General features: G+C 37.7%; 1 protein-coding gene across 3 annotated transcripts in view; it reads left to right on the forward strand.

Moving 5' to 3' along the window:
- The window catches only part of Lrrc8c (leucine rich repeat containing 8 VRAC subunit C), a 99,261-nt gene that overhangs the window by 53,479 nt on the left and 19,369 nt on the right, over positions 1-26,413 (forward strand). For all 3 annotated transcript variants that reach the window (XM_078026688.1, XM_078026689.1, XM_078026687.1), the window contains one exon: positions 5,942-6,083. In XM_078026688.1, coding sequence (XP_077882814.1) covers positions 5,946-6,083 — 138 coding nt within the window. In that variant the 5' untranslated portion in view covers positions 5,942-5,945. The remainder of the gene's footprint in view (positions 1-5,941; positions 6,084-26,413) is intronic.

A 26,413-nucleotide genomic window follows, 5' to 3' on the forward strand; every position in this document is an offset into this window, starting at 1 on the left:
TAGGATGAGAAAATGAGAACCAACGTTGGATATAACAACCTAGATGAAAAATATATGTAGATTTCTGCTCTGTAGCACTCGTGTTTCATGTATTCAGGAATCATTCAGTTATTTTTGTTTATTCTGTTAAGAGCCACTCACTGGGTTACTGACATGATTCCTATGATCATTTGGAATGGCCCTTGTTTTCTTGAATGATATTTGACTGTGCCATCTAAAGGTGATTCTGTTTACTGCCAGAAAAATGTGGAAAAACAAATGCAGCCATATCTACCCAATAGCCAAAGGAGGGCAGAGCAGCATTACCAGTCAACATGGCAACAAGGAAGTAGAATAAGTTTGATATTCTTTAAGTCATGGGCTAATAAACAGAGTAGAATACATTTTATATAATTAACTCTAGACAAGAAAGTATTAAAATTATCCTGATGGGTATATATTATTTTAGGAAGAGCCCTATAAAAGAAAGAACTATGAAACTGTGTTTGCCCCTAACTTTACCAATATTTCTTATCAAAGGATTAAATTATATCTTTGAGAGTTTAGTTTAAATGGAATGTAGAACAATTAAAATGAAATTTTTGTTAAGTGTTTTTTTAAAAAAAGAAATGCATGTGGTTTTTGCAAAAGTTTACAGAAGCATTAATATAAAGTAAAAGTTTGAATTTTTAAAATTAGGATACCAGAATCCTTGATTTAATTTGAAATGGCATCTTCCCAAAGACATTACTAATTAGATAAGCTAAAATTTTATAATGAGTTGAAAATTAGGGTCAGAGGAAGTATAAAGGGTAATTATTTACATTTCTGAAATAGAAACTGTATAAAGAGGAATAAAATTATGCCAGTTGATCTTTAGCCCCCTAATTACTTAAACCTGGCAGTTTATTCAGAAGTGGCTCCTTTAGTTTGCAGTGATAACTCTTGAAATTGTCACAAAAAAACTCGGAAACAATAGTGACAATGAAAGAGAATTCAAGTGTAGTTGTCTCTGCAGAGCATGATTGTTCAGAGGTACTAAAAGTTGTGAAAGAAGAATACAAAGAAATTTTTCAGTTAAGCAAGTAAAAAGTCCATCCATTAGTTGAGGGATTTTTATTGAACTCTTCCTTTTGTATCAAAAATGTTATGGATTAATGTTATGGTGGATAACAGCTTAGAGCTTTGTGATACATTAAAACTACAAAGTCCATGTGTGTATTATATATCTATACATGTGTTTATATGTAGTACTATGTATATGTATGTGGATATATATCTGCACATATATATACACAACCAAAAGAGTTTAGGTACAATCAATAAAAGTTTCGTTGTAACACTAAAAAAAGCTGCATCGTCTTGACCAGCTCTTTCTGTAACCAGCCATGTAATCCATTATAACTAGGTTGTGCTGATATTAAGAAGCAGCAGGAACACTTAAGTTGCTTTGATTCCTTTATTTCCCATACTAAAAGCATGATGCCTGTGAGACAACTCAGCCAAGGACTCAGGGAACCTCTCCTGCTGTGGAGGCCCAGGCCCTTGCTTTTTAAAGGAAAGCCATAGTTAAAGAAAGGAACAGTGTGGTTCCCTACCTCTGTGGTTCTCAAAGTGTGGTCCATAGAACCATGCTAGCCCAGACCTTTTTAAGGGATCTCACAGATCAAAATATAATGCTAAAATGTTTTTTGCCCTTTTTATCAATGGTGCAAAATCAATGGTGGACAAAGTACCTTTGCATGAATCAAGAGAGAGGCACCATATTATACTATAGGGGCTGTATTCTTCATGGGCACACACTTGTAATTTATTTTTTTAAGCCAGTTTCTCTTAATGTCCCTTTTGAAGCAGTAAAAATTATTACTTTAGTAGCTGTCAACCCTTGACTCTAAATTACATTAGTACACTAGGTCATGTAATGGGAAAAACACACAGAGCACTACAGCTTCCTCCCACAGGAGAGGGGCGTCTCAAGGGAAGGAAAGCCCTGTGATATTTGAGTTGAAGGTTGAATTAGCTACTTTGTCACATTGCTTTTACTTGAATAAAACAACTGGTTATTTTTGAGTATGTGGCATGTTATATTCACAAAATGAATGAAGTGAACGTGCAACTTAAAGGAGAGCAGCAAATATTTGTTGACAGTAATGAAATTCGTATTCTTAAATAATAATTAGAATTTTGGAGAACTTGTATCCACCACCATGAGCTTGACAGTTTCCCAGTACTTAAAAAATTCTTCTGATGATAGCAGTGGTTGATATTAATTACTATGATTTTTTAATATTGTACTGATTTTTTAATATTATACAATGAAATGTGTCAACATTTAGAAGATTACATAACTCAGTGATCCATTAGTTTCCAAATTACTAATGCATGCTATTACAGAATCATGCTTGGGTAAAAAGATTTATTTGAAGTATAAGACAGACTAAGGGGTTTTATTATGGGATTTAAAAAGTTAATTGATATGGTTTCCAGATTCCATGTTGCAAGTCAAGGTTTAGTATAGTCTCAAATATGAATATCCATAATAACTTGAAAAAGCTATTGAGATACTTCTCACATTTCTAACCACATATATTTGTGAGACTGTGTTTTACTTGTTCATTTGAACCCAAACAACGTATCACAATAGATTAAATGCAGAAACAGATCTGGGAATTCAGTTGTCTTCTATAGTAAGATGATATTAAAGAGATATACAAAAAAGGTAAAATAATGCCATTATTCTAATTTCTGTGTTTTGGAAAATATAGTCCTTTTTAATGATAATACATATTAACCTGGATTGATTTTATTTTTTATAATGAATTAACATATTTTTAAAATTTCTTGGTTTTAATTTCTAACATGGTAAAAATATGTGTTAGTCAGTCAGTCACAGTTCACTGTTGTGACCAGAATACTAGCAAGGATATCTTAAGAGGATGAAAGATTTATTTTAGCTCATGGTTTCAGAAGCATCAGCCCATAGTTATCTAATCCTAAGGCAGAAACAACATAGTGGAAGGGTGTGGCAGAGGAAAGCTCCTCTAATTATAACAATGGGGAAGCACAGAGAGAGGGGTGGGAGAAGGGACCAAGGGGCAGTCCCCAAGGCCATATCCCCAGTGACCTACTTCCTTCATTCATGCCCCTCCTGTCTATAGTTTTTACCACCTCCCAGTAAATTAATTCAAATTATTAATCCATCAAATTATTGGATCCATTGATGTGCTAAGAGTCTTTAGGACACAATCATTTTTCCTCTGACCATTGCTGCATTGCCTAACCATGAGCTTTAGAGGGACACTCCAGATTCAGACAATCACAATATTTATGATAACTGATACTAACACTTTGGAGCTCTAATGTTTTAGAGCATGAAGTAGTCCTAAGACCAAAAAGTTTGAGAACCACTGTTCATTTTCCTCTTGAAACTGTCCCAGCTTCAATGAATAAGCTTAATTTCCTCCAAGATATAAAGGCACTTATCATCAAAGAGACAACAACAAAATCTGTCAAGGAATAGTAGACTTTGGCACAGGTACTTTGATAATTGTCACTTTCTCTGCTGCTAAATGGGATCATCCCAAATATGAGTTAAATAAGCATTGCTCCATGAATGGCCATGTAAATGCATTCATCATTTATTCAACAGTTTTGGGGGGCATCTTGTTTTTGGACATCATAGCATTCAAAGTGAAACAAGACAGTAGTTCTTGAAGCAGAACTTGGAAGTTAAGATGAATTAGTACCTATCTGATTATCACTGAAACAACTGACTGGAACATATTTGGGTCAGTGAGATTCTTGTGATTTATTGATAAAAGAGACCATAAGATGTCAGGAAAGTCAAAGTGTGAGCTAGTCTGAAATTTTAATGGCACCATGACTGTATGAAGTAACTTAGGAGGTGTGGTTTGCCTACAGTGTCTGTTTTAAGGACGCGCACGCGCGCGCGCGCGCGCGCGCGCGCGCACACACACACACACACACACATACACACACACACTATATCAGTTCTATTCTCAAAAAGTTTGCAGCCCATGAAGAAATCTTTCAAGTGCTACAGAAATGTCGAGTAGATAGGTCATAGTAGAAAGCATCATGAGGCAGCTGAAATTTTTAACATTGTAAAAGTACAGATGCAAAAGGAAAGCAAATTATTGTTTAAGAAAAGTCATAAGGCAGAGGACAGAATGAATAACAATATTTTCTAAAGCTATAAACACCAATAAATTCAAAGGAAAAGCTTGGCTTTTATCCAGGGTGTTTATAGTATAGTCCTTCATTCAGTGTTAGGGAGGGAAAATCCATGAACCAAACAAGATTTAGGAGACAGAGTAGCAAATGTGACCTTTCCTCTGCCTTATTAGTTAGGACTAAGCAGGAAGGATGGGTATCGAAAGCTAGATTATTAGATCTAAAGAAGATTGAAGAGAGAGTTTCTCATTTTGGCCTTCATTGGCCTCCCTTATTCCTTGCCATAAAATAAGGAAAGAATGCTTCTTCCCACAGTAAAGGCAATGATGATGAGAGTGACAAAGGAGAATGCAGATCAAGAAAGGGATATGCCTCTTTCCCTTTGTGCAGAACCTCATGTGTACCCCATTCACTTAGCTTCTGTCATTTAGACACAAATAGGAATTTTATGTTAGTCAGCTTCCTGTCAGTGTAACAAATACCTGAGACAGATCAACTTTAAAACAGGAAAGGTTTATTCTCAAAGATTTATTCACACTTTTGGAGGTTTCAGTGCATGGTTGGTTGACCTGTTGCTTTGGAGCCTATGGCAAGATAGTACACGATGGTGAGAAGCATGGTGGAGCAAGCTGTTCTTCCCATGGAAGGCAGGAAGCAAAGAGAAGAGGGGAAAGGGCTGGCATCCCAACATCTTCTTTAAGGGCATGTCCCCTGTGGCATAAAACCTTCCACTAGACCCCAACCTTAATGGTTCCACCAACTCCCAAGAGAACCACAGGCTAGTGACTAAGCCTTGAATATATGAAATTTGGGGGGGACACGTACCCAAACTATAGTAAATTTCCAGGGCAAACTGATTTCTCAGAGGAAAAAAAAATCAGCATAAGTGAGAGGGTATCAATGGCATATGAAAAGCATAAGAAATAGAGAACAGAAATCAAGACAAAAGAAAAGCACAAGCAGGCATGGTGGCATCTGCCAGTAATCCCAGTGGTTTGGGAGGCTGAGGATCACAAGTTCAAAGCCAGCCTCCGCAATTTAGCAAGGCCCTAAGCAATTTAGTGGGACTCTGTCTCAAAATAAAAAATAAAAAGGTCTGGGGATGTGGCTTAGTGGTAAAGTGTCCCTGGATTCAATCCCTAGTACTTAAGAAAAAAAAAATCACAGAGAAAATGGGGACAGGAAGTGAAATTGTGGTACTTTCCAATCCACCAATACCACCAATAAGATCTCTCTTAAAAGACAATAACCACATGGCAAAATGGTTTTCCTTCCTTGTAGAGGAAATAAAATGTGTTACAAGTAGGGCTCAGTAAAGAAATAACACAAATGAATGCCGAAATGATACTTTAAAAATAGTTTAAAGCAGTAACCCAAGAAGGCAAGATAGAGAGCTAAATTAAAGCATTTTATAGGGTGGGCTCTGTTCTTGCTGGCGTCTTTGTGTTCTGCTTGAGGCAAGCAGAGGTCCAAGAAATAACTGGGATTTGGCCATGGTCCTTCTGCCCACTGAAGCACGAGTGAGCCTGACTACTGGACAGTGGTTCAGGAAAGGTCCTTGCCTTGTCCATGGGAGTCTCCTCATTTCCTCAATTGGTGGTTTTACTTAGTGGCTCATTGAGACCCTGGTTCCCAGACAGCTCCTGGGCTTCTGCAGACCTGGGCTTCTGATGGGCTGAAGCAGCATTTCAAAAGCTGGTAAAAGGGTCACTAGTATTATGTTGTGCTTGAAGATAAGTTAATTCACCAGCAGTCTCTCCTTTCTCAGAAACATGATTCCAGTGACAGAATTCCGGCAGTTCTCTGAGCAGCAGCCTGCCTTCCGGGTGCTGAAGCCATGGTGGGACGTGTTTACCGACTACCTGTCCGTGGCCATGCTGATGATCGGTGTATTTGGATGTACTTTACAGGTAGGTGCAAGAACCATGGCGAAATGGGGCCAGGGTAAAAAAATGTCAAGTCATTGAAGCTTCTTAAATGTCAAGTCATTGAAGCTCCTTAAAAAGAGCTGGCTGTGTCATTTTTAACCATGTAAATATTAGTTGCTCTTCTCTGTTTGTATATGGCATTTGTAATCATGGCAGGGAGCCTGAGACACGTATTTACTAAACTTTTTTCTAATAAGGTAAATATGGTACTTGTGAGATTTCGATGATCCCAACTGCAGTTGGCTATTGTCAAGTCAATGTCACCAACATCAAAGAGGGAGCCTACCTTTCAAAATTGACTTTACTATAGAATATATTATATATTTCCGTAGTGACATTTACATTGCCAAAACAGAACTTTTTAGGGGTTTTTGCTTATAAAAGCTTGTAAGATTTTCTGAAAGAACTACTCTTTTGGTGAGATATCATTATTTTGTCCAATGTTCAGTTCTGAATTAAACTGTAACACAATCAAAATGTATTCTACATAGATGTAATTCATATATTGAATCTAGATATATTTTGCACCATACTTTGAGCAGATGGATACCTGTGAGTAGTTCGTTTCTGGGGGAGAACTAAATACATTAGCAATCAGGAGACAGACGTTGTATTGCACTATGATACAGATGTCTCCACAGCAGGAAGGGAGTACAAAGGGCTTAGCTTATAGGACAAGAGAAAAGGTAATAGTTGCATTAAAACTTGGAAAACCAGGCTGGGCATGGTGGCACAGACCTATAATCCCAGCGGCTTGGGAGTCTGAGGCAGGAGGATCATGAATTCAAAGCCAAGCCTCAGCAATAAGCAAAGCACTAAGTGAGCCCTATCTATAAATAAAATAGAAAATAGGGATGGGGATGTGGCTCAGTGGTCGAGTGCCCCTGAGTTCAATCCGCGGTTCCAAAAAAAGAGAAAACTTGGAAAACCAGGTAGAATTAGTCAGGCGGTGGGAGCTGGGCATAGGAGAAGGTGCCAGAAAGAGCAGAGAAATCTCTAAGTCATGAATGTGACAAAGAACACAACATCTTTGGGAAATTCAGTAGGACTGGCACAGATTGGGTGTCATTTGTATGGAAGTCGGCACCATGCCTTTGAATGGGATCACCCAGGAGAAGGTGGTGAGCGAGACTGTCAGGAACAACACTGAAGAGTGCATGGCAGAGGAAGGGAGGCTTCTGAGGGAGACTGAGAAGCAGTGGTAAGGACAGATGGAAACCAGGCAGGAGGAGTGACAGAAGCCAAAGAAAGGTGTGATCTGCGACAACAGGCAGTTCTCAGCCCACTCAGACTAAGGAAAGAAAAGCAACACCTGGGTCCTTAGAAATCCTGGTTTTGGTGGTTGGAAAGATAGGTGGAAGTTAAAGGCCATGGGCAGCTGGGCTGGAAGAAGAGCTGGAAGATCAGCTCAAGAGGAGGTAGGCAGTGAGAGAAATAGCTAGAAGTAGTGCAGCGTGGAAATAAAGGTCTTGTTAAAGTTGATTTTATTAGTAGTTGTCATGCAGTGCTCCTGTGTGTCAGGCACTCTTCTGGACACTTTACACACATTTTAACTCATTTCTTTCTCATGGAAATTCTAGAATATAGATGCTGTTATTATATCCCCATTTATGAATGGGATACCTGCAGCTCAGAGGTTAGGGAAACCTCCTAAGGTGAGTGGCAAAGCCCTTATTCACATCATGCAGTTTAGACCTAAAGTCCTTTTTCTTAACCCTGACAACACACTGCCTTTTATTTGGTCACCAAAACCATTTTGCCCGCTTCCCACCTGCCCAAGAAAGGATGAGAAGCTAGAGGCTAAAAGAGAGAAAGAGCAGAAATTAATTTTAACAAAATATTAAGAATGTCATAATTTTAACAAAATATTGTTTAAAAACCTACTGTGTGCCTGACATAGTTCTGGCATTACTGAAGGATTAAAAAATAAAAGGTAAAAATCTCCCTTATAGAACTTAAATTCTGTGGGAAAATTAACATGTAAATTAAGCAAGATTGGTTAGTAAATTAAATATCTCGTTCCCTGGAGATCCCCCAATGGGTGCCAGAAAGTGGGGATACTACCAAAACCTGTGTTTTTCTCTATTCATTTGTATTGTAAATCTTAGCAACGTCTGCATATTATTTCTTTTTCTTTTCTTATTAAATCAAGAATTTTCACCTTTTCACTTAAAGAAAGCACTTTACAACTCCTCATTGGCAGGACTACTTTGCCAGCATCACTACTCCTGTGCTTTATGGTCATTATTAAAACCAGGGGGCTGGGGCTGGGGCTCAGTGGTAGAATGCTTGCCTTCCACATGTGAGGCGCTAAGTTCGATCCTCAGCACCACATAAAAATAAATAAAGGTACTGTGTCTATCTACAACTAAATAATAATAATAATAAATATTTTTAAAAAGAGAATCATTAAAAAAAAACAGAGTACCTTGAACACAAGCAGTAAGACACAGCAGTCAATCTGATAACCAAGGCAGTTACTAAGAGACTAACATCATACTGCTCAGAAGTACATGTACTTTATAACTTAGGGAGTGCTTGGTTCTGAAATTTTCCATTTAATTTTTTCAGACCACAAGAACCCAAAACCTCAAAGAATTCACAAAGAGGACTACTATAATATGTTAGAAGGTGAACAGAGCAATGGGAAAAATAAGAAAAGCATTCATGGTAGAATATCCCAGAAGGAGAATTAGGAGTTGTGAACTTTGGCTGAGAAAGAAAAGGAGGTGCAGGAGCAGGCCATGTAGAAGTCCTGGAGGGAGCCTTCCTAGCAGAGAGAACAGCAAGAACAAGGGGCACATAACAAAGGGTTAATAGGACCCTTCACCTTCTGCAGAATTTGACTTTCTTAACTTTCTCAGCTTTCTCACTGTTTCCCAGAGACCTGGTAAAGATGGAAAGTTAACTGTGTTAGTGGGCCATATTGCTCCTGGCATAAATGACCACTGATTGGTCAGCTATATCTGGGCTGGGAAAGAGATAAAAAGCCTGGTAGGAAGCCATTTCATTGGATTTCTGTGATTGTAGTAATACTTGTAACTGTATGGCTCGGTACATCAAAGATTTATGGGTCAAGCTGCAAGAGATGTTTGCTTCTTTAGGGCTCAAAGTTTTTAAGTCAGGGTAGGTCCTGGATCTGCCTAGGATGGGTCTTTTCCTTATACCTGAGATATGGGGGGAGGAGATACTGGGAGGGACACTAACTCTAGGCAGCAGTGTGGACCACAGCATGGACAACTGTGAAGATTTTCCCAAAGAAGGAAGCTCGGTCCTGCCTTGCTGACAAGCTGTGCCTCCAATCCTGTATCTTCTAAGTGATTCTGGTGTCACATAAGGTTTATAATGATCTTATCAGTCTGAACATTGAGGGTGACTCTAGACCCCCGATAACATTCTAAGCCTGAAGCAGAGCTCTCCCTGGCATGGTTGAAGGACAAGCTGGCAGGCCAGGGTGCTAGAGCAGTGAGTGAGGCCCAGGAGGCAGTGGGTGCCACATCATGCAGGACCTTGTCAGCCACTGAAAGGCAACTTTGCTAGGAGATGAGATGCATTTGGAGGATTTTAAGCAAAAGGTCATAATCTTATGTTTTAACAAGACCATCTCTACAGCCATCCAGAATACACTATGGGAGGGCAGGGATGGAAGCCGAGTGATGTTTTTGGAAGGCTGGTGCAATAATCCAGGAGAGAAATGAATCAGAGGGTGTGGACCAGGGTGGAAATAGCAGTTCTGAATATAAGTTAAAAGAAATTCCACTGAGATTGGCTGAAAGATCTAATGAGAAATATGAGAGAAAAGGAGACATCAAAGATGACTAAGGTTTTTAGACCTGAGCAAATGGAAAAAGTTTGGTTTTGAGTGTGTTACATTGGGAATATATGCTTACCATCAAAGTCTGGATATTAAGTAAGCAGTTGGATATGAGACCCTAGGGTTCAAGATTAATGATGAATGTTTATCTTCAGGAAGAAGGGGAGATGGATCCAGGATCCAGATGGAAGGATCCTCCTCAATTTGGGTGGAAAGGGTATTTATCACCAGAATAGGACTAATGGCAATAAATACACTTTTATTTGGAATGGTGATAGAAATGATGGGAGTTATATCTTATAGTTTCTGGTTTCTTTGTGATGTACAAAAAAAGTCTGCTTTTATACATCTGCTAAAAGTTGTGAGGGTGGAAAGAATCAGGAAAAGCAGCAAGGAAAGTAGTGAAATGTAGGGGCTTTCAAAGAGAAGCGTGAAGATTTGGAATGGCCAGTTTGGAAACTAGAAGTAACACAGATCAACAGGACTATAAATCTGTCTTACTTTATTACTATGTCAGAGCTTCTGGAGCTGCAGCAGGATCTGCCTGACAAGCCCAGGAGATCATATCTCATGTTTACATATACCAGGGCAGGATGAAATGCAGAAAAGAAAAAGGAAACAACATGTCATTAAAGACTAGTAGTTTATTTGAAATCAAATGATTGAAAAAGAGAGTACCTACAAAACCATCTGCAGTGGACATCGTTAGAAGATAGGTCCACTGTGAGTTCAGGAGGGTGTCAAGCACAACGTAAGCCTCCTTAAGTCAGAATCATCTTCCTGTAGCACAGCTGCATCCTGCCTATAATGTTCAGAAGACACGGAAGCATCCATGTTACCTCACTCCTGTTACCTCCCTCATTTAGACAGGTTCTCAAGCCTGGGCTCTTCGCACAAGCCTGCTTCATCTTTACAAGCTTTAAAAGGAAATCTGATGCCAATTGGCTGGATACAGGAAGTATAGTCTGAGATGCCAAGGTTCTGAGAAAAAATGAGAATACTGGGCCAGAATATAAAGGCTGCAGAGCTCAGAATTCATATGGGGTGAGCCACTAAATTCAGCTAGCATCCCAAAGCACAAACAATGTGTCAGTCAGGCACTGAATTGGGTGTAAGACATTGAATGAGAAATATAGCACAGCCAAGCCTGCAGGTTTTGCATGGTCTAAAGAGCACAGAAATATATAAGCAATGCCTCCTAATGGGTGAGCCTTGATGGTACCTCCAAAGATTAAATAGAATGTTTTGTCATCTCAGCCCCTGGAAGTTAGGAACTTGAGGAGATAACTCAGTGATGTCTCAAAGAATGGCTATCCAAAGCCAAAACCATATTTTTAAAAGAGGAATGGAAGAAAAAGCAGCATAAACAGACAATTTACTATGATCATTTCACAAAGACCTCATTGATTGATACAGTGGTAGAGGGCCCTAGTGGCATTCTAGGGGTCAGAGTCAGGAATACCAAAGACCCTGCCATGGGTGGGATGTTCCATATAACAGAAATCATCCTGTAGAGAATGCCAATAGCACTTCCACTGAGTAATGCATAAGGAGACCTGTGCTGGAATCTGTATGCACTTTCTTTAGCTCCCAGAATGAATATTTTTCTCATTTTTCAAACAAGAATTCTGAAGTGTAGAAGTTACATAACTTGCTTCAAAGGATGCAGCCAGGAATCAAATCTCAGGTTGATTCATCCCTGTGCTTTTTTCATCCCTGTGTTCACTGGAGTAGAATATTATGGAACCATTATGATTAGATAGATTGCATAGCCAAAGTTTTGTTTGTAAGACAGGATTTTCAGTATTTAAAACAAGTACAAAATGACTAAAGGGAATAGGAAGTTATTAAAAAAATCAATTTGCTAAATGATGGATTGAATTTTTTAAAGGTTATTTACTATATACCTGCTATTTAAAAAATAAAGAATATATTTTACAGTAAGCATTAAAGAAATAAGCAAAAACATGGTATAAATTGTTAAAGAAAACAAAACTGGCCAGGATTAATTTGCAAATGAAAGTACAGTTCTTTGGTAGAGGAATTTAAGCTCTTATTTCAACTTCTTTATGATAATCCCCTGAAATTGGCTAAATGATTGATAACTGTAAAAACAAAGGGTTCTCTGTGAAGCTCAAGTTCCTTTTCCAATTCCAGGGTGATATTTAAATGTTAAATAAATTTTTATGCCTTGATTTTCCCTTTGCAAAAGGAACATGTGATTATTCTTTTATTTCCAAAGCAAGTTTAATTCCTAGGCTTGAAACATGACAAAGCCAAATCTAAGGTGGGAGATCACTCATTGCTAATAAAATGGTAATCCAATAGCTTTTTGGGTAGTTTGAAAACTGCTTCTTTTATGGCAAGTAATAGTTGATTACTGTTTACTCCTAAAAGGTAATGTTCATATAGTTTTAGTAGGATGCAACTTGGAAAACACTGGGGGAAGGAGGTGGTTATTATCTGTTAAAGTAGTGTTGATTATTTCTTGCCTTGATATAAAAGGATTTGAATCATCAATCTTGTCTTACTCATCTGACAAATATTTATTCATTTCTATGCAAGCAACCTTTTTCAAGGCTGCTATGGAATAAGTGCATGTATAAAGAACATTCCTTAAATTACATCAGTCCACATAAGAAACAAATTAAACTCACTGTAAAACAGGAGGATGTAGGAGTGTAGGAATCCTATTCCTGTATAGGCATACAGCCTCAGGGACCTTCAGTGTAAACAGCCAACTTTGTGCTATAAACAACACAATTCAAAAACTTAACACACTCAATAAATAGACCAGATTCTCAAAGGTCATTGTGTTGCTTCCTGGAAAAATAAGATTGCTTTAGATTTCTGATCAGTAACTCCAGGTTATCTTATTATGACCAAATCCACACCAGCCCACAGGGAGCTCATGACCAAATACAGAGTTAACAGTTAGAAACCAGAAACAGGAATTGGAAGATTCAAGCCCCCGGAAGCCCTAGGGGACCTGCCTTGTGATTGTTGCACAGAAAGGACATTTCCTGCTTTCTGAATTTGGAGGAGTGGGGGTGGAGGGGAGGGAGGGAGACCCACAAAGGAATGCTCTCAGTGAATTTAGCCCATCTACAAAGAGTCCAGTGGATGTAACCAATTTTCCAGGAACAAACTGATCAGCTGGGCAACACTATCAAAGAGTTTGGAACATCTGAGCTTGTGGGTCACACTTTGACTTCTGGTGCACACTGAGGTTCATTTCTACTTCTCTGATTTAGAGCTATCAATGTCAGCCCCATGGCAAGTGGCCTTCACAAATGTTCAGTCAATTCACTGAAAATACAGGAAGGAAAAATTACAGGATTCAAGTGATTGCACAAGAGTTCATTTTGATAATGTGCCTTGAATTCTTTCTTCTACTCCCCTCTTGCAATCCTGTGTCCCATGCTCTGAGATTTTCTAGAAGATTTTTTGGATTTTTGGTCAAATTGAATTTACAGGTGAAGACCCAGAAATTCTTAGATTCTTACTTAACTTAAGGTAAAATTTAGACTACTGATGAAGTAGCAGATGACACTAAGGAATAGGGTTAAAATGAAGACCTCACCTAAAATGTGCTTTAGAAAGTTTCTGTGCACCTGCTACACATCACCATTCTGTATGGGTCTTTGGGGAATATGAAACAAAAATCATTTGGATGGTGACAAGTTTGAAGAGCAGCCTTTCTCATATCTGTAGAGACAATGGAGAATACTGAGGTGAAAAAAACACTGTTTCTAAACCCACATTATAGCAAGGCATGGTGGCGCACACCTGTATTCCCGGCGATTTGGGAGGCTGAAGGAGGAGGATTTTGAGTTCAAAGCCAGCCTCAGCAATTTAGCAACACCCTGCTCAAAATAAAAAACAAAATAAAGTAAAAATGGCTGGGGATGTGGCTCATTAGTTAAATGCTCCTGGATTCAATATCTGATACAAAAACAAACAAACAAACCTCTGTTATATCTAGTAACCAAAAAATGCCTTAGTTAGAACCTCCTTGTTAGTGGTTTACTCAAACTGATTTTGATCTTCCCTAGAACTTGACTTTTTGTCATATCTCACCTTGACAATTTAATGTGTAGTGAATTCCTGGTCTCAAGAGTGATTGATCCAATTTGACACAGCACATGAATCTAAATGCTTTATCTCACCATTATGGATTGATAGAATCTTGTTGCCTATTGATTGTTTAATAATTGCCTTGATCCTCAAATAACAAAAACAATGACAAAGGACCAGTCTTCTGTCTATGGAAGCAGTTGTGATTTATTATATATTTAGGTTCTTTTGTCATTCCTGTGTGTGAACACATCAAAACCTCTATTTGAAGGTCTATATTAAATAAGTTTAGTACAATACACGGAAAGATGTGACCTTGTATCTAATCAGGACCCATGACTTGGAGCTCTCCCATCCTCTAATCCTGTCAAAGAGCTGCATTGTGCCACATCCACTTCTTTGTTCCTCTGCATGTTCCCTCTTCCCCTTCAGCTGAGAACACTGCTGACCCTTGGATCATCCCAACCAGCAGGGGCCCTGGGATAAGGATTGGGCTAACACAAGGACCACATTCTAATTATAGGCTAGGTTATATTTGGAGCCTTTTGTTTAATATAAACAATGAATGCTGCTCCTTCTTCTGCTATATTACTGTTTTCCTTTGAAAAAAATCATGCATTTTAGTGTTCATTATATAATTACAATTATCTTGGAATATCTAGACTTTATATAGTAAAAAATTCACTAACACTGTTTTATATACACATTTTAAAATATGAAATAAAATTCTCCCAACTTTTCAAGATATATACCAGCTAAAAGGTCTAACAAATGTAATAAGACACTATTGACAATAACAAGAATACTAGGTATCTAGAAATTTAGCTGAGAATAGTTAATACCTTCTTAGTAAACTTTTAAATGCTAATAAATGACATACAAGACAGTATGAATAAACAAAAAGACATTTCATATTTTAAATAGCACAGAATTCATTTTATAAAGGTGCCCATCCCCAACAATTCATTTTATAAATCCAAAGTAATATTAGTATAATTCTAGTTAGATTTTTTTAGAAACCTTATAAATTTATCCCAAAATTTATGTGACAAATGCTCACATATGGTGGTAGAAGTGATTATAGAATGACTTAAGGAGTAAAAAGAGAGAGCAAGAGGACAAGAAGGAAAGAGGAAGGGGGAAGATAGTGTTCATATAAACTAATGCTGATAATATATAGCGCATCCAGGATGATGGATAATTCAACCCTCTGCCCCAAGGTTCCCCTCTCTCAACCCTACACACACACACACACATACACACACACACAGAGAGACATTCAAAATCATCCTCACTATATGAATTTTCATTTCTTTTATAGAATATAGATCAGATGCTCTCTCCAAATTTTATTATACTTTTTTCCAATTGTAAAAGTATAAATCTCTTTGCAAATACTTCCGTTGTGCTTCAGAAGTAGAGAATTAACTAAATTTTACAAGTGAGAAAGTCATTTTAAATTTTACAAGTGAGAAAGTCATTAAGCCAATAACAAAGGAAGAAATAGAAGAAGCCATCAAAAGACTACCAACCAAGAAAAGCGCTGGACCGGATGGGTATACAGCGGAGTTCTACAAAACCTTCAAAGAAGAATTAATACCAATACTTTTCAAGCTATTTCAAGAAATAGAAAAAGAAGGAGCCCTTCCAAATTCATTCTATGAGGCCAACATCACTCTGATCCCAAAACCAGACAAAGACACTTCAAAGAAAGAAAACTACAGACCAATATCTCTAATGAACTTGGATGCAAAAATTCTCAATAAAATTCTGGCGAATCAAATACAAAAACATATCAGAGAACTTGTGCACCATGATCAAGTAGGCTTCATCCCTGGGATGCAAGGCTGGTTCAATATACGGAAATCAATAAATGCTATTCACCACATCAATAGGCTTACAGACAAGAACCATATGATCATCTCGATAGATGCAGAAAAAGCATTTGACAAAGTTCAGCATCCCTTTATGTTTAAAACACTAGAAAAACTAGGGATAACAGGAACTTACCTCAACATTGTAAAAGCTATATATGCTAAACCTCAGGCTAGCATCATCCTAAACGGAGAAAAACTGAAGGCATTCCCTCTAAAATCTGGAACAAGACAGGGATGCCCTCTATCACCACTTCTATTCAATTTAGTTCTCGAAGTACTAGCCAGAGCAATTAGACAGACAAAAGAAATTAAAGGCATAAAAATAGGAAAAGAAGAAATTAAATTATCGCTATTTGCGGATGACATGATAATATACTTAACAGACCCAAAAGGATCTACAAAGAAGCTGCTAGAGTTAATAAATGAATTCAGCAAAGTGGCAGGATATAAAATCAACACACATAAATCAAAGGCATTCCTGTATATTAGCAACAAAACCTCTGAAATGGAAATAAGGAAAACCATTCCATTCACAATATCCTCAAAGAAAATAAGATACTTGGGAATCAACCTAACAAAAGAGGTGAACGATTTATACAATGAAAACTATAGAACCCTAAAGAGAGAGAGAGAAGAAGATCTCAGAAGATGGAAAAATGTACCCTGTTCATGGATAGGCAGAACTAACATCATCAAAATGGCGATATTACCCAAAGTTCTCTACAGGTTTAATGCGATGCCAATCAGAATCCCAAAGGCATTTCTTGTAGAAATAGATAAAGCAATCATGAAATTCATATGGAAAAACAAAAGACCCAGAATAGCAAAAGCAATTCTAAGCAGGAAGTGTGAATCTGGAGGTATAGCGATAGCAGAGCTCAAACTGTACTACAAAGCAATAGTAACAAAAACAGCATGGTACTGGTACCAAAACAGGCAGGTGGACCAATGGTACAGAATAGAGGACGCAGAGACTAATCCACAAAGTTACAACTATCTTATATTTGATAAAGGGGCTAAAAACATGCAATGGAGGAAGGATAGCATCTTCAACAAATGGTGTTGGGAAAATTGGAAATCCATATGCAACAAAATGAAATTGAATCCCTTTCTCTCGCCAGCCACAAAAGTTAACTCAAAATGGATCAAGGAGCTAGATATCAAAACAGAGACACTGCGTCTGATAGAAGGAAAAGTTGGCTACGACCTACATATTGTGGGGTCGGGCTCCAAATTCCTTAATAGGACGCCCGTAGCCCAAGAGTTAATAACAAGAATAAACAAATGGGACCTACTTAAACTAAAAAGTTTTTTCTCAGCAAGAGAAACAGTAAAAGAGGTAAATAGAGAGCCTACATCCTGGGAACAAATTTTTAACCCCTCACACCTCAGTTAGAGCCCTAATATCCAGAATGTACAAAGAACTCAAAAAATTAAACAATAAGATAACAAATAATCCAATCAACAAATGGGCCAAGGACCTGAACAGACACTTCTCAGAGGACATACAATCAATCCACAAGTACATGAGAAAATGCTCACCATCTCTAGCAATCAGAGAAATGCAAATCAAAACCACCCTAAGATACCATTTCACTCCAGTAAGATTGGCAGCCATTATGAAGTCAAACAAGATTGGCGAGGATGTGGGGAAAAGGGCACACTTGTACACTGCTGGTGGGACTGCAAAATGGTGAGGCCAATTTGGAAAGCAGTATGGAGATTCCTGGGAAAGCTGGGAATGGATCCACCATTTGACCCAGCTATTGCCCTTCTCGGACTATTCCCTGAGGACCTTAAAAGAGCGCACTATAGGGATACAGCCACATCAATGATTATAGCAGCACAATTCACAATAGCTAGACTGTGGAACCAACCTAGATGCCCTTCAATAGATGAGTGGATAAAAAAATTGTGGCAGCTATACACAATGGAGTATTATGCAGCACTAAGAAATGACAAAATCATAGAATTTGCAGGGAAACGGATGGCATTAGAGCAGATTATGCTAAGTGAAGCTAGCCAAGCCCTAAAAAACAAATGTCAAATGTCTTCTTTGATATAAAGAGAGCCACTAAGAATAGAACAGGAAGGAAGAGCATGAGGAAAAGACTAATAGTAAACTAAGACGAATGGGGGGAGAGGAAGGGAGAGAGAAGGGAAAGCATATGGAAATGGTAGGAGACCTTCAGTGATACACAAAATTATAAGAGGTTATGAGGGGCAAGGGGGAGGGGGAAAAAGGGAGAGAATTGAACAACAGCAGAGGAGGTAGAGAGGGAAGATGGGAGGGGAGGGGAGGGGAGGGGGGATAGTAGGGGATAGGAAAGGTAGCAGAATACAACAGTCACTAATATGCCATTATGTAAAAATGTGAGTATGTAACAGAAGTGAGTCTGCAATTTGTATTTGGGGAGTTCAAAACCCAATTGAGTCAAATGTATGAAAGATGATATATCATGAGCTCTGTAATGTTTTGAACAATCAATAAAAAAATGAAAATTTTAAAAAAAAGAGAAAGGCTAAGATTTATCAATCATTTCTTTAAAGAACAAAAATCTTGCTGGAAGAATTATCTTTAATTTATAGTAATAGAAACTCCGTGAGGCAAAGCCTCACCTATCGGGGTCCTTTTCTGTATCCCCAAAAGGGAAGTCAGCAACTGTCAGGTAAGAGCTCAGAAGAATGGACTTTGGTATAAAGGGAGGAGTGGATGATGAGGGGCAAATGGCATATTCTGAATATATGCTAACATACAGCAAGCACCTGATGTCCTTGGAAGGAGGCTGAGAGCTTCAAAGTATACATCTACTACACCTTAGGACCTGAGATAACATGAAGTACTATTATCATTACTTTGTTGACACTTAACTACCAACAGTGTAGGGCAGAAAATGTTATGACCATGTCACCCTGCTTCTAAAAGATGGCAAAGATTTATTGATCTTTTATTATCACGTTCTGGAAATATATCATGAAACCTTCATTTCTGAGTATTTGAAGCCATAATGGAAGAGGTTGTAATCGGTAAAGGTAAAGGACCCAGAAACCTTGAATGAGGCCTGGCTGATGGTGTGTTTATCTCAACTTTAGAAGATTGAAGGGAATGTGAAAAGAGAAGATACTTGAAGGGTTGCATATAAAGGGCTGGATCGTCTTCCGTGTGTCCTAGAAGACCAATAGAGCCAATCATGGAAGCTCTGGGAAGGATGGTTTTGGCTCTGTACAAATGCAAACTTTCAAAAAAGTGAAGTCTTTTCTGGAAATGCCAGGTTAGGTTACCTTTCCAGAAATTGAACAGCCTGAGGAGGGGTGTGGGAAGGGACAGTGGGGTTGAACAGTGACAAAAATAACAAAATCCCTGCCTCCTAAAAAAAATTTTTTTTTAAATATAAATGTCGGAGGGGAGGGGAGGGGGTATAGTAGAGGATAGGAAAGGCAGCAGAATACAACAGACATGAGTCTGGCAATATGTAAATTAATGGAAGTGTAACTGATGTGATTCTGCAATCTGTATATGGGGTAAAAATGGGAGTTCATAACCCACTTGAATCAAAGTGTGAAATATGATATATCAAGAACTATGTAATGTTTTGAACAACCAACAATAAAAAAAGAAAATAAATAAATAAAATATAAATGTCAGATATAAGTACTTGGAAAAAACTAATGCACTGTGAGGAGAGAGTGAAGGGGATCCCGCTTTAAATAGAGTGACCCAGGAAGTCCTGAGACATCTGGACAGAACAAATGGACCAGAGGGAGGGTGGCATGTGGCTATCAGTAGAAGAAGCATCCCAGGCAGAGAGTGCAGCCTGTGTGGTGGTACAGAGAGGTGAGGGACAGCAGGTGTTTTTCTAATGTGGATCTGTTCTGTAGGACCTGAGACAAACCCTCACCCACACCTGTTAACTTAGTGTCCTAGGGCACTTGTGTTCCCATAAATGCCAGCTGTCTTGAATTTGAGCTTCTAGCTTTAAGTCTTACATCTCAGACTTAGGACAAATAATTGAATCCTGTAGGATCTTGATACCTGGAATCATATGAATTGCCACTATCTATCATTACTTTGCTGAGACTTGACTAGCCATAGCAAAGGGCAAAAAATGTTTAGAGCATGTCTTGATGCTTCTATGAGATGGCCAGTTGCTTACAGGCTAGATTCATGTCTGATCCTTCTTTGTGCCCACCTGGGTACCTTTCACCTAACACACACTCAAGGAATATTTGTTGAGTGAGTACATAAATATGCTTCAGCAATGCTGAGTCTTCATTGGCTATCTTAATAATAAAAATGGGAATGCAAAACTGCAGTTTAACCTGCATCATGAGATAATGAAGAAAACTTGGTATGAAGGTAATTATTTGAAAAATCATCTTTCCCCTGAAAAGTATAAAAAACAGCTACTAAAATAATAACCTTTCTTGGGTACTATGAGAAATTTACCACAGCACCCCTGCAGAACTGGGCAGGAATGCTGAGGGCTCTCATCCTTAAAATAATGAGCATACAGCTAATGTCAAGGAAAGAGACAGACCTGATATTTGAATAACAAATTTGAAGAAAAAAATTCATGATATAATTCCAGAACATGATAATAAAAGGTCAGTAAATCTTTGCCACCTTATAGAAGCAGGGAGACATTGTCATAACATTTTCTGCCCTACACTTTTGGAAGTTAAGTGTCAGCAAATAATGATAATAGTGACATTTATTTGTTCATTGTATAAATTTATATGATCTCAGGTACTAAGGTGTATATGTTGCTATGGGCCCTTATATGTGGGAAAGCTAAAACCAAATTTTGTGTAGGAAAAAAAATTGTACTGTTATGACAAAGAAACTAAAGAAATTGAGGCACCTCTTTGTATCAAGTTACAGAGTTATTTCGGTGTCAGTATGATTTATTTTATGGAACTGAGAATTTGTTTTGTTTTGGCTCTGTGTGGTTGTTTTATAATAAAATTTTAGTTGTCATGGTGAAAACCAGATTTCTGTTATCCAGATGATTGCCCGCTCCTACTGATGTTATGTGGAGAGGTTTATTGCCAGCATCCCAAGTGGACCTCATTATCAGTGGTGATTAATGTTGGTATTAGTAACAGCATTTCACCCTGTACCCCTGGGGCTGGCTTTATGAGCTGCACTAAGAGTCTTACAACCTTCATGTCTTTTTGTGGGAAAATGTTTTTTTACATTTTAAACTAACTTTTAAATGAACTTCAAGGGCCTGTTTATATTCATTAAACATTTAGCATTCTTTAGTCTCTCCGGATTAAAGAAAAAAAAGAAAAAGAACTTCATTTAAACTTGAGTGATTCTTGAATCAGTGATATTTTCATGACATGTGTTTTCCTTTTCCATGGAAGATGTAGTCTTGCAGTAGTTAAACTTCTTTTTTTTTTAAGAAAAATAACATCAAAATTGGAAAAGGGAAAGTGATTTAGTGGAAGTCCAATAGAGAAATCTCTTTTTATAACTTCCTTGACACATTAGCATCTAGTTTTTGCTTGAGAATGGTGATAGAAGAGTTCTGTTTAATGAAAATTTTGCTATGAAGCGGCAAATAAATCAGTGCATATTTATTGAATATTGACAAGGTTCCCAGCACTGTTAGATATTATGGGAAATACAGAATAATTTAAGGCTCATCTCTGTCCCAAAGGATTCTAAAAAAGTAGTTGCAGAGGTAAGATAACACATTTATTTGTTCATTGTATAAATTTATTCTGTACACATTATAGACATGATGCTAGGTTCTAATGATACAAAACTTAATCTTGGTCCTGGAGGTTCTGAAACTGTTGTAATGTAGAAACTGCGTAGTTGCCACAGTGGGTATGTGAAATAGAGTGCTGTGAATGCAAAGGAGAAAGAATGATTAATTCTGTCTGGGAAAATCAAGGTCCTTGATATTCTATATAGGATGGCTATAGGAATAAATCATATTTCAGAAGAAAATAAGCATTTTAGGACATTTTAAAGGATGAGATTTGTGAAGCATGGTAAAATTTCAGAAATGTCCACATGGAAGTTTCTAGCAAATAAGTACGATAACACTTTTCTGTTTCTATTTTCCCATTGCTAGTGGGTGGGTGTATGGAGATTGAATCCAGGGGCTTTCTACCTCTGAACTACAAACCCAGCCCATGATTTTGTTTTGTTTTGTTTTGTGGGGGGCGTGTTTATTTTTTTGGTTTGTAACAGGGTCTCACTAATTTGCCTGTGCTGACCCAGAACTTGGAATACTCCTGCCAGCACTTCTTATTTCTAATACGAAGCAATAAAGGCTTTTTAACATAGTAACCCTTTTAATCATGTAACAGCAAGTTCAAAAATGATAAGTTTTTCTAAGAAATATTGGAAGTATTATCAATATTAGAGACAGCTGTTTTAAAAAAGAATTGACATCTCCCTGCTCAAGGTATATTAGTTTTTAAAAGCTGGGGATATAGCTTAGAGGGATAATGCTTTCCTAGCATGTGCAAGGCCCTGGGTTACATCCGTAATGCTACAAAAAATAAAAAAACTGGAGAGATTCTTTGTGCTGATACCCAAAGCTGGGGCCATGTGAACTTAAGTTCAACTCTATTAGCTTTTCATTTGGGATACTGATATGAAATTTGATAATGTAGGTGCTACATATTCTCAGAAAATGCATAATGCAAGATGTGGCAGTGTTGTAGTAATGTTCTTTTCTGGAATACTTGTTTCATATTGTATTAGACACTCAGTTTTATATTTTTAGAAAGTCTGCAAATCTTTTGTCTAATAAACAGGCCACCAGTTATATCATGATTTTATTTCATAAGAAACTTCATGTTTACTGAAAATACAAATTTGTAATTTGTATTTTTCTAATTCTACTATGTCAAGTCAGTTTCAAGAGAAATATTAAGACTTCATATAGGGGCTGGGGATGTGGCTCAAGCAGTAGCGCGCTCGCCTGGCATGCGTGTGGCCCGGGTTCGATCCTCAGCACCACATACAAACAAAGATGTTGTGTCCGCCAAGAACTAAAAAATAAATATTAAAAAATTCTCTCTCTCTCTCTCTCTCTCTCTCTCTCTCTCTCTCTCTCTTCTCTCTCTCTCTCTCTTTAAAAAAAAAAAAAAAAAAGACTTCATATAGAAAATATCAGCTTTATGATTTTTAGTAGGATTTCATGACCTTTCTTAGCCTCAGTTTTATATACTGGAAAGATAAATAAATTTACATTTATAAAATGTAGTATTTACATTTTACTGATTTATTGTAACAAGAAGATAATAAAATAAAAATTTATTTATTTAGTCTATTTAACCATAGACTTCAAAATACTTTCTCTTCATTTGGGGTGTCTCCATGGGTCATAAATGGAATCAGTTGGTCCTCTTTTAAAGACTGAGAGAGGTCTAAGATCCAGGACCAAATGCCTAAATTTTCCCATCCATAGCTAACTGTGTTCCTCTCCCAGAAGCCATTGAAGGAGATATACAGACAAGAGTATAAGACCAGGCAAGAGAACATTTAACATTTAAGTTAAAGCGCTGGGACAGACCTCAGATATGTCATAAGTGCTTGCTTTCCCCCAAGGCCTACACACTTCAACCAGAAAATGGGGGAGAAAGAAACCTCCTTAGCCTCTTTTTATGTAGTGTAATTTCAGCCATGCTTGGGAGGAGGGGGAAGCGTGGATGGGGAGGATCCGAGCAAAGGAGAAATAGAGGGGAAAAGGGAAGGGTATGGGAAGAAAGGGCAGAAGGAGATGGACTTCTGGTTAATTCTCCTAAAGCTCATTGGAGCTGTCCTCTTCAGGCCCTCCTAGGGTACCATCAGCTTCAGGAGAGAGGCAGCTCCAGACCTGTCCTTTCACATCAGCTTTAAAGAAGATGAGAGACTTCAATGTGATGATGCACAGGCTAATGGTACAGCTCATTGGTGGAGCCATTGTCCAGCATGTTCAAGGTTCTGGATCTGATCTCAGCACCCTGAAGGAAAAGAAGGGAGGGAGGGAGGAAAGAGGAATGAGAGAATTCCAACAGAAGCTGCAGTGAGCACCTAAATGGGCTAATTCCAAGAGAAAAAAGTCCTGACACTTGAACTCAGACTCTGACCCATTGTGATACCACGGTTCAATACTTTTCCTTAAGGGTTACAATCTCTATTGGCCCTTTTTCTCCTAGAAAGAAGGAAGAGAGAAGAAAGTGGTATCTTGAGTTCCACCCTCATTGATAAGTGCCTCCTAAATGCCACGGCTCCTGCGTTAACTGCAAGCCTTCTGTGGTATCACAGTGACATCGCAATGTTTTTTGAGTAATGCAGTCTGTTCCTTCACATAGGTTGGATCACACCTGGCCAGTGACATCATCTCACTGGGTACTATAGTGTATTGTTCTTGAAGATGACAGTGAATTTCTAAAATAATCACTGTTTTTGAAAAATCATTTTAGAACAGTTTTTTATTTGTTTAATTGGATGTTTCTAGTCTGTAGAATTCTGTATCTTAGTGCCGTTCATACATTGTGGATAGTCCAAAGGATTTGTTTCTTTATGATCACTCCTAATTTCTTTTATCTTTTTCCTGCTCACAGATTTATCACTAAACTGTCGGGTGTCTTAAGCCAGCTGAGTGCAGAACTGAGTTCAGTCTCTGGGCGTCATTTCAAAAAGAGCTTTTTCCTACAGTATTTTAAGAGCATAAATATTAGATAAATATTTCAAATTCTTCAAATAAGTAAAACAAATACTCTTTGTTATAAATCAAAATATATGTTTCTAATATTTATCCACAGTTTTTATATCCATTGAATTTTCCCACAGATTTTTTTTTTAGTTTGAAATAGATGTTTCCCACTAAAATTGCCATGGATCAAATGATTCACTGGTCCACTTGGTTCATGAGGAAATTTCATGAAACAGAGTGAAATGGCACTACTTTAACTCTCACCTTCATTTTTTGATATTTTCCCCCTAATTCCTTGTTTGTTGTGAGACAGTTTTCTTCAAAAGGTAAAGAGGGGGGAAACACACACACATACACACACACACACACAAAATGTAGATACAACAAAGATGACTTGGAAGTGCCAGGCCAACCAAGGGTTAAAAAAAAAATGAAAACAGTTATGGTACATACTGCCACCTATGTCCTCAGAGAAGTTGATGTCTCAGCATTGACAGTGATAGGAGAGTGGTATTTACTGAGAAAATATCAAAATGTATACATAATTCTAATGTAGATGTGATTGTTTTTAAACTTGGGAATAAATGGATGGTGCTTCCCAAGTCTGGCACTCTCTTGGTATGTCTTATGTGAGTCAGCACTGATCTTTGGCTTGAGGAATCACTGGGCTGACATCATTGGAAATTCAGAGGATGTGTGAAATGAACTGTTTCATCTAGAGGAAGATAACGGAAGTCACATAACTCCAGTGTCCAGTGCATCTGAGGGTATGAATTTGTGGACTTGCTTGGCTGAGGTTTCTTCTCCTTTGTGGGCAGTTTTTTTTCACCTAATAGTAATTGCATGCCTACTTTGTGCCAGTTAATAAAAATAAAACATGGTGCCTGCCTTTAAGCAGCTTATGGGTCTTTATACCTTTACTTATTCTGTATAATAATGACTTGGGAAATTCTACCAGACTGGTGGCATTTGATGTTCCTCAAGTATGAAAATTTCTAATGATGCATAACTCAAGAAGATTTGCTGGATATCTGGTTTTAATAACATGTCAATGAAACCTATTTTTTAAAAAGTACTGTTGTTATACTCTGCCACTGAGAAAATTTATAAATTCAAAGATCCAAGTTTTAATGAACTCATCCCTTCAATCTCTTGGACTCCCCACCTCACAAGGACACAAACTTTATCTCAGAGGTGCCAGGGTTTATTTGTTTTTTGAATTTTGGGAGGTTGTATTATTATTATTCCTATTTCTATTGGGGAAATGAGCAACCAATTTTTTTAAAAAATGTTTTTTACTCCACCCTTGAAGTTGGGTTATGTTTTCTTTTTTCTTTCTTTCTTTTTTTTTTTTTTTTTTTGGTGGGGGAGTACTAGGGATTGAACCCAGCTCCTCACACATGCTAGGTTCACACTGAGCTACACACCTAGCCAGCCTGAAGTTTATTAATAAACACCTTAAAATCTGACAATTTGCTTTAGATGGCTTCTTCTCTCTCTTGACTATCTGAATCTAAACTTTCTCCATGGATGTTATGTATTTTTCTGGACTTAATGTAAATTTTAATTATCCATTAAAAGGAAGAGATAATACAGGCAAAAGAATATTATCCAGAAAAAAATGAGCTATCATACTATGGGGAAGATGAATAGAAACCTTAAATGCACATTATTAAGTGGACAAAGTTGGTTAGAAAAGTATACATACTGTCTAATTCCAACAAGAAGACATTTGGGAAAAGGCAAAATTGAAGAATATTTCAGTGGTAGGGGGTGAGTTGCAGAAGAGGAGAGGGATGAGTAGTAAGAGCACAGAGGACTTTCAGGACAGTGAAACTGCTCTATATGATAGCATAATGATGGATATGTATTATACAT

The sequence above is a fragment of the Ictidomys tridecemlineatus genome, chromosome 11 (assembly GCF_052094955.1).
Source record: "Ictidomys tridecemlineatus isolate mIctTri1 chromosome 11, mIctTri1.hap1, whole genome shotgun sequence".
Classification (NCBI taxonomy): Eukaryota; Metazoa; Chordata; class Mammalia; order Rodentia; family Sciuridae; genus Ictidomys; species Ictidomys tridecemlineatus.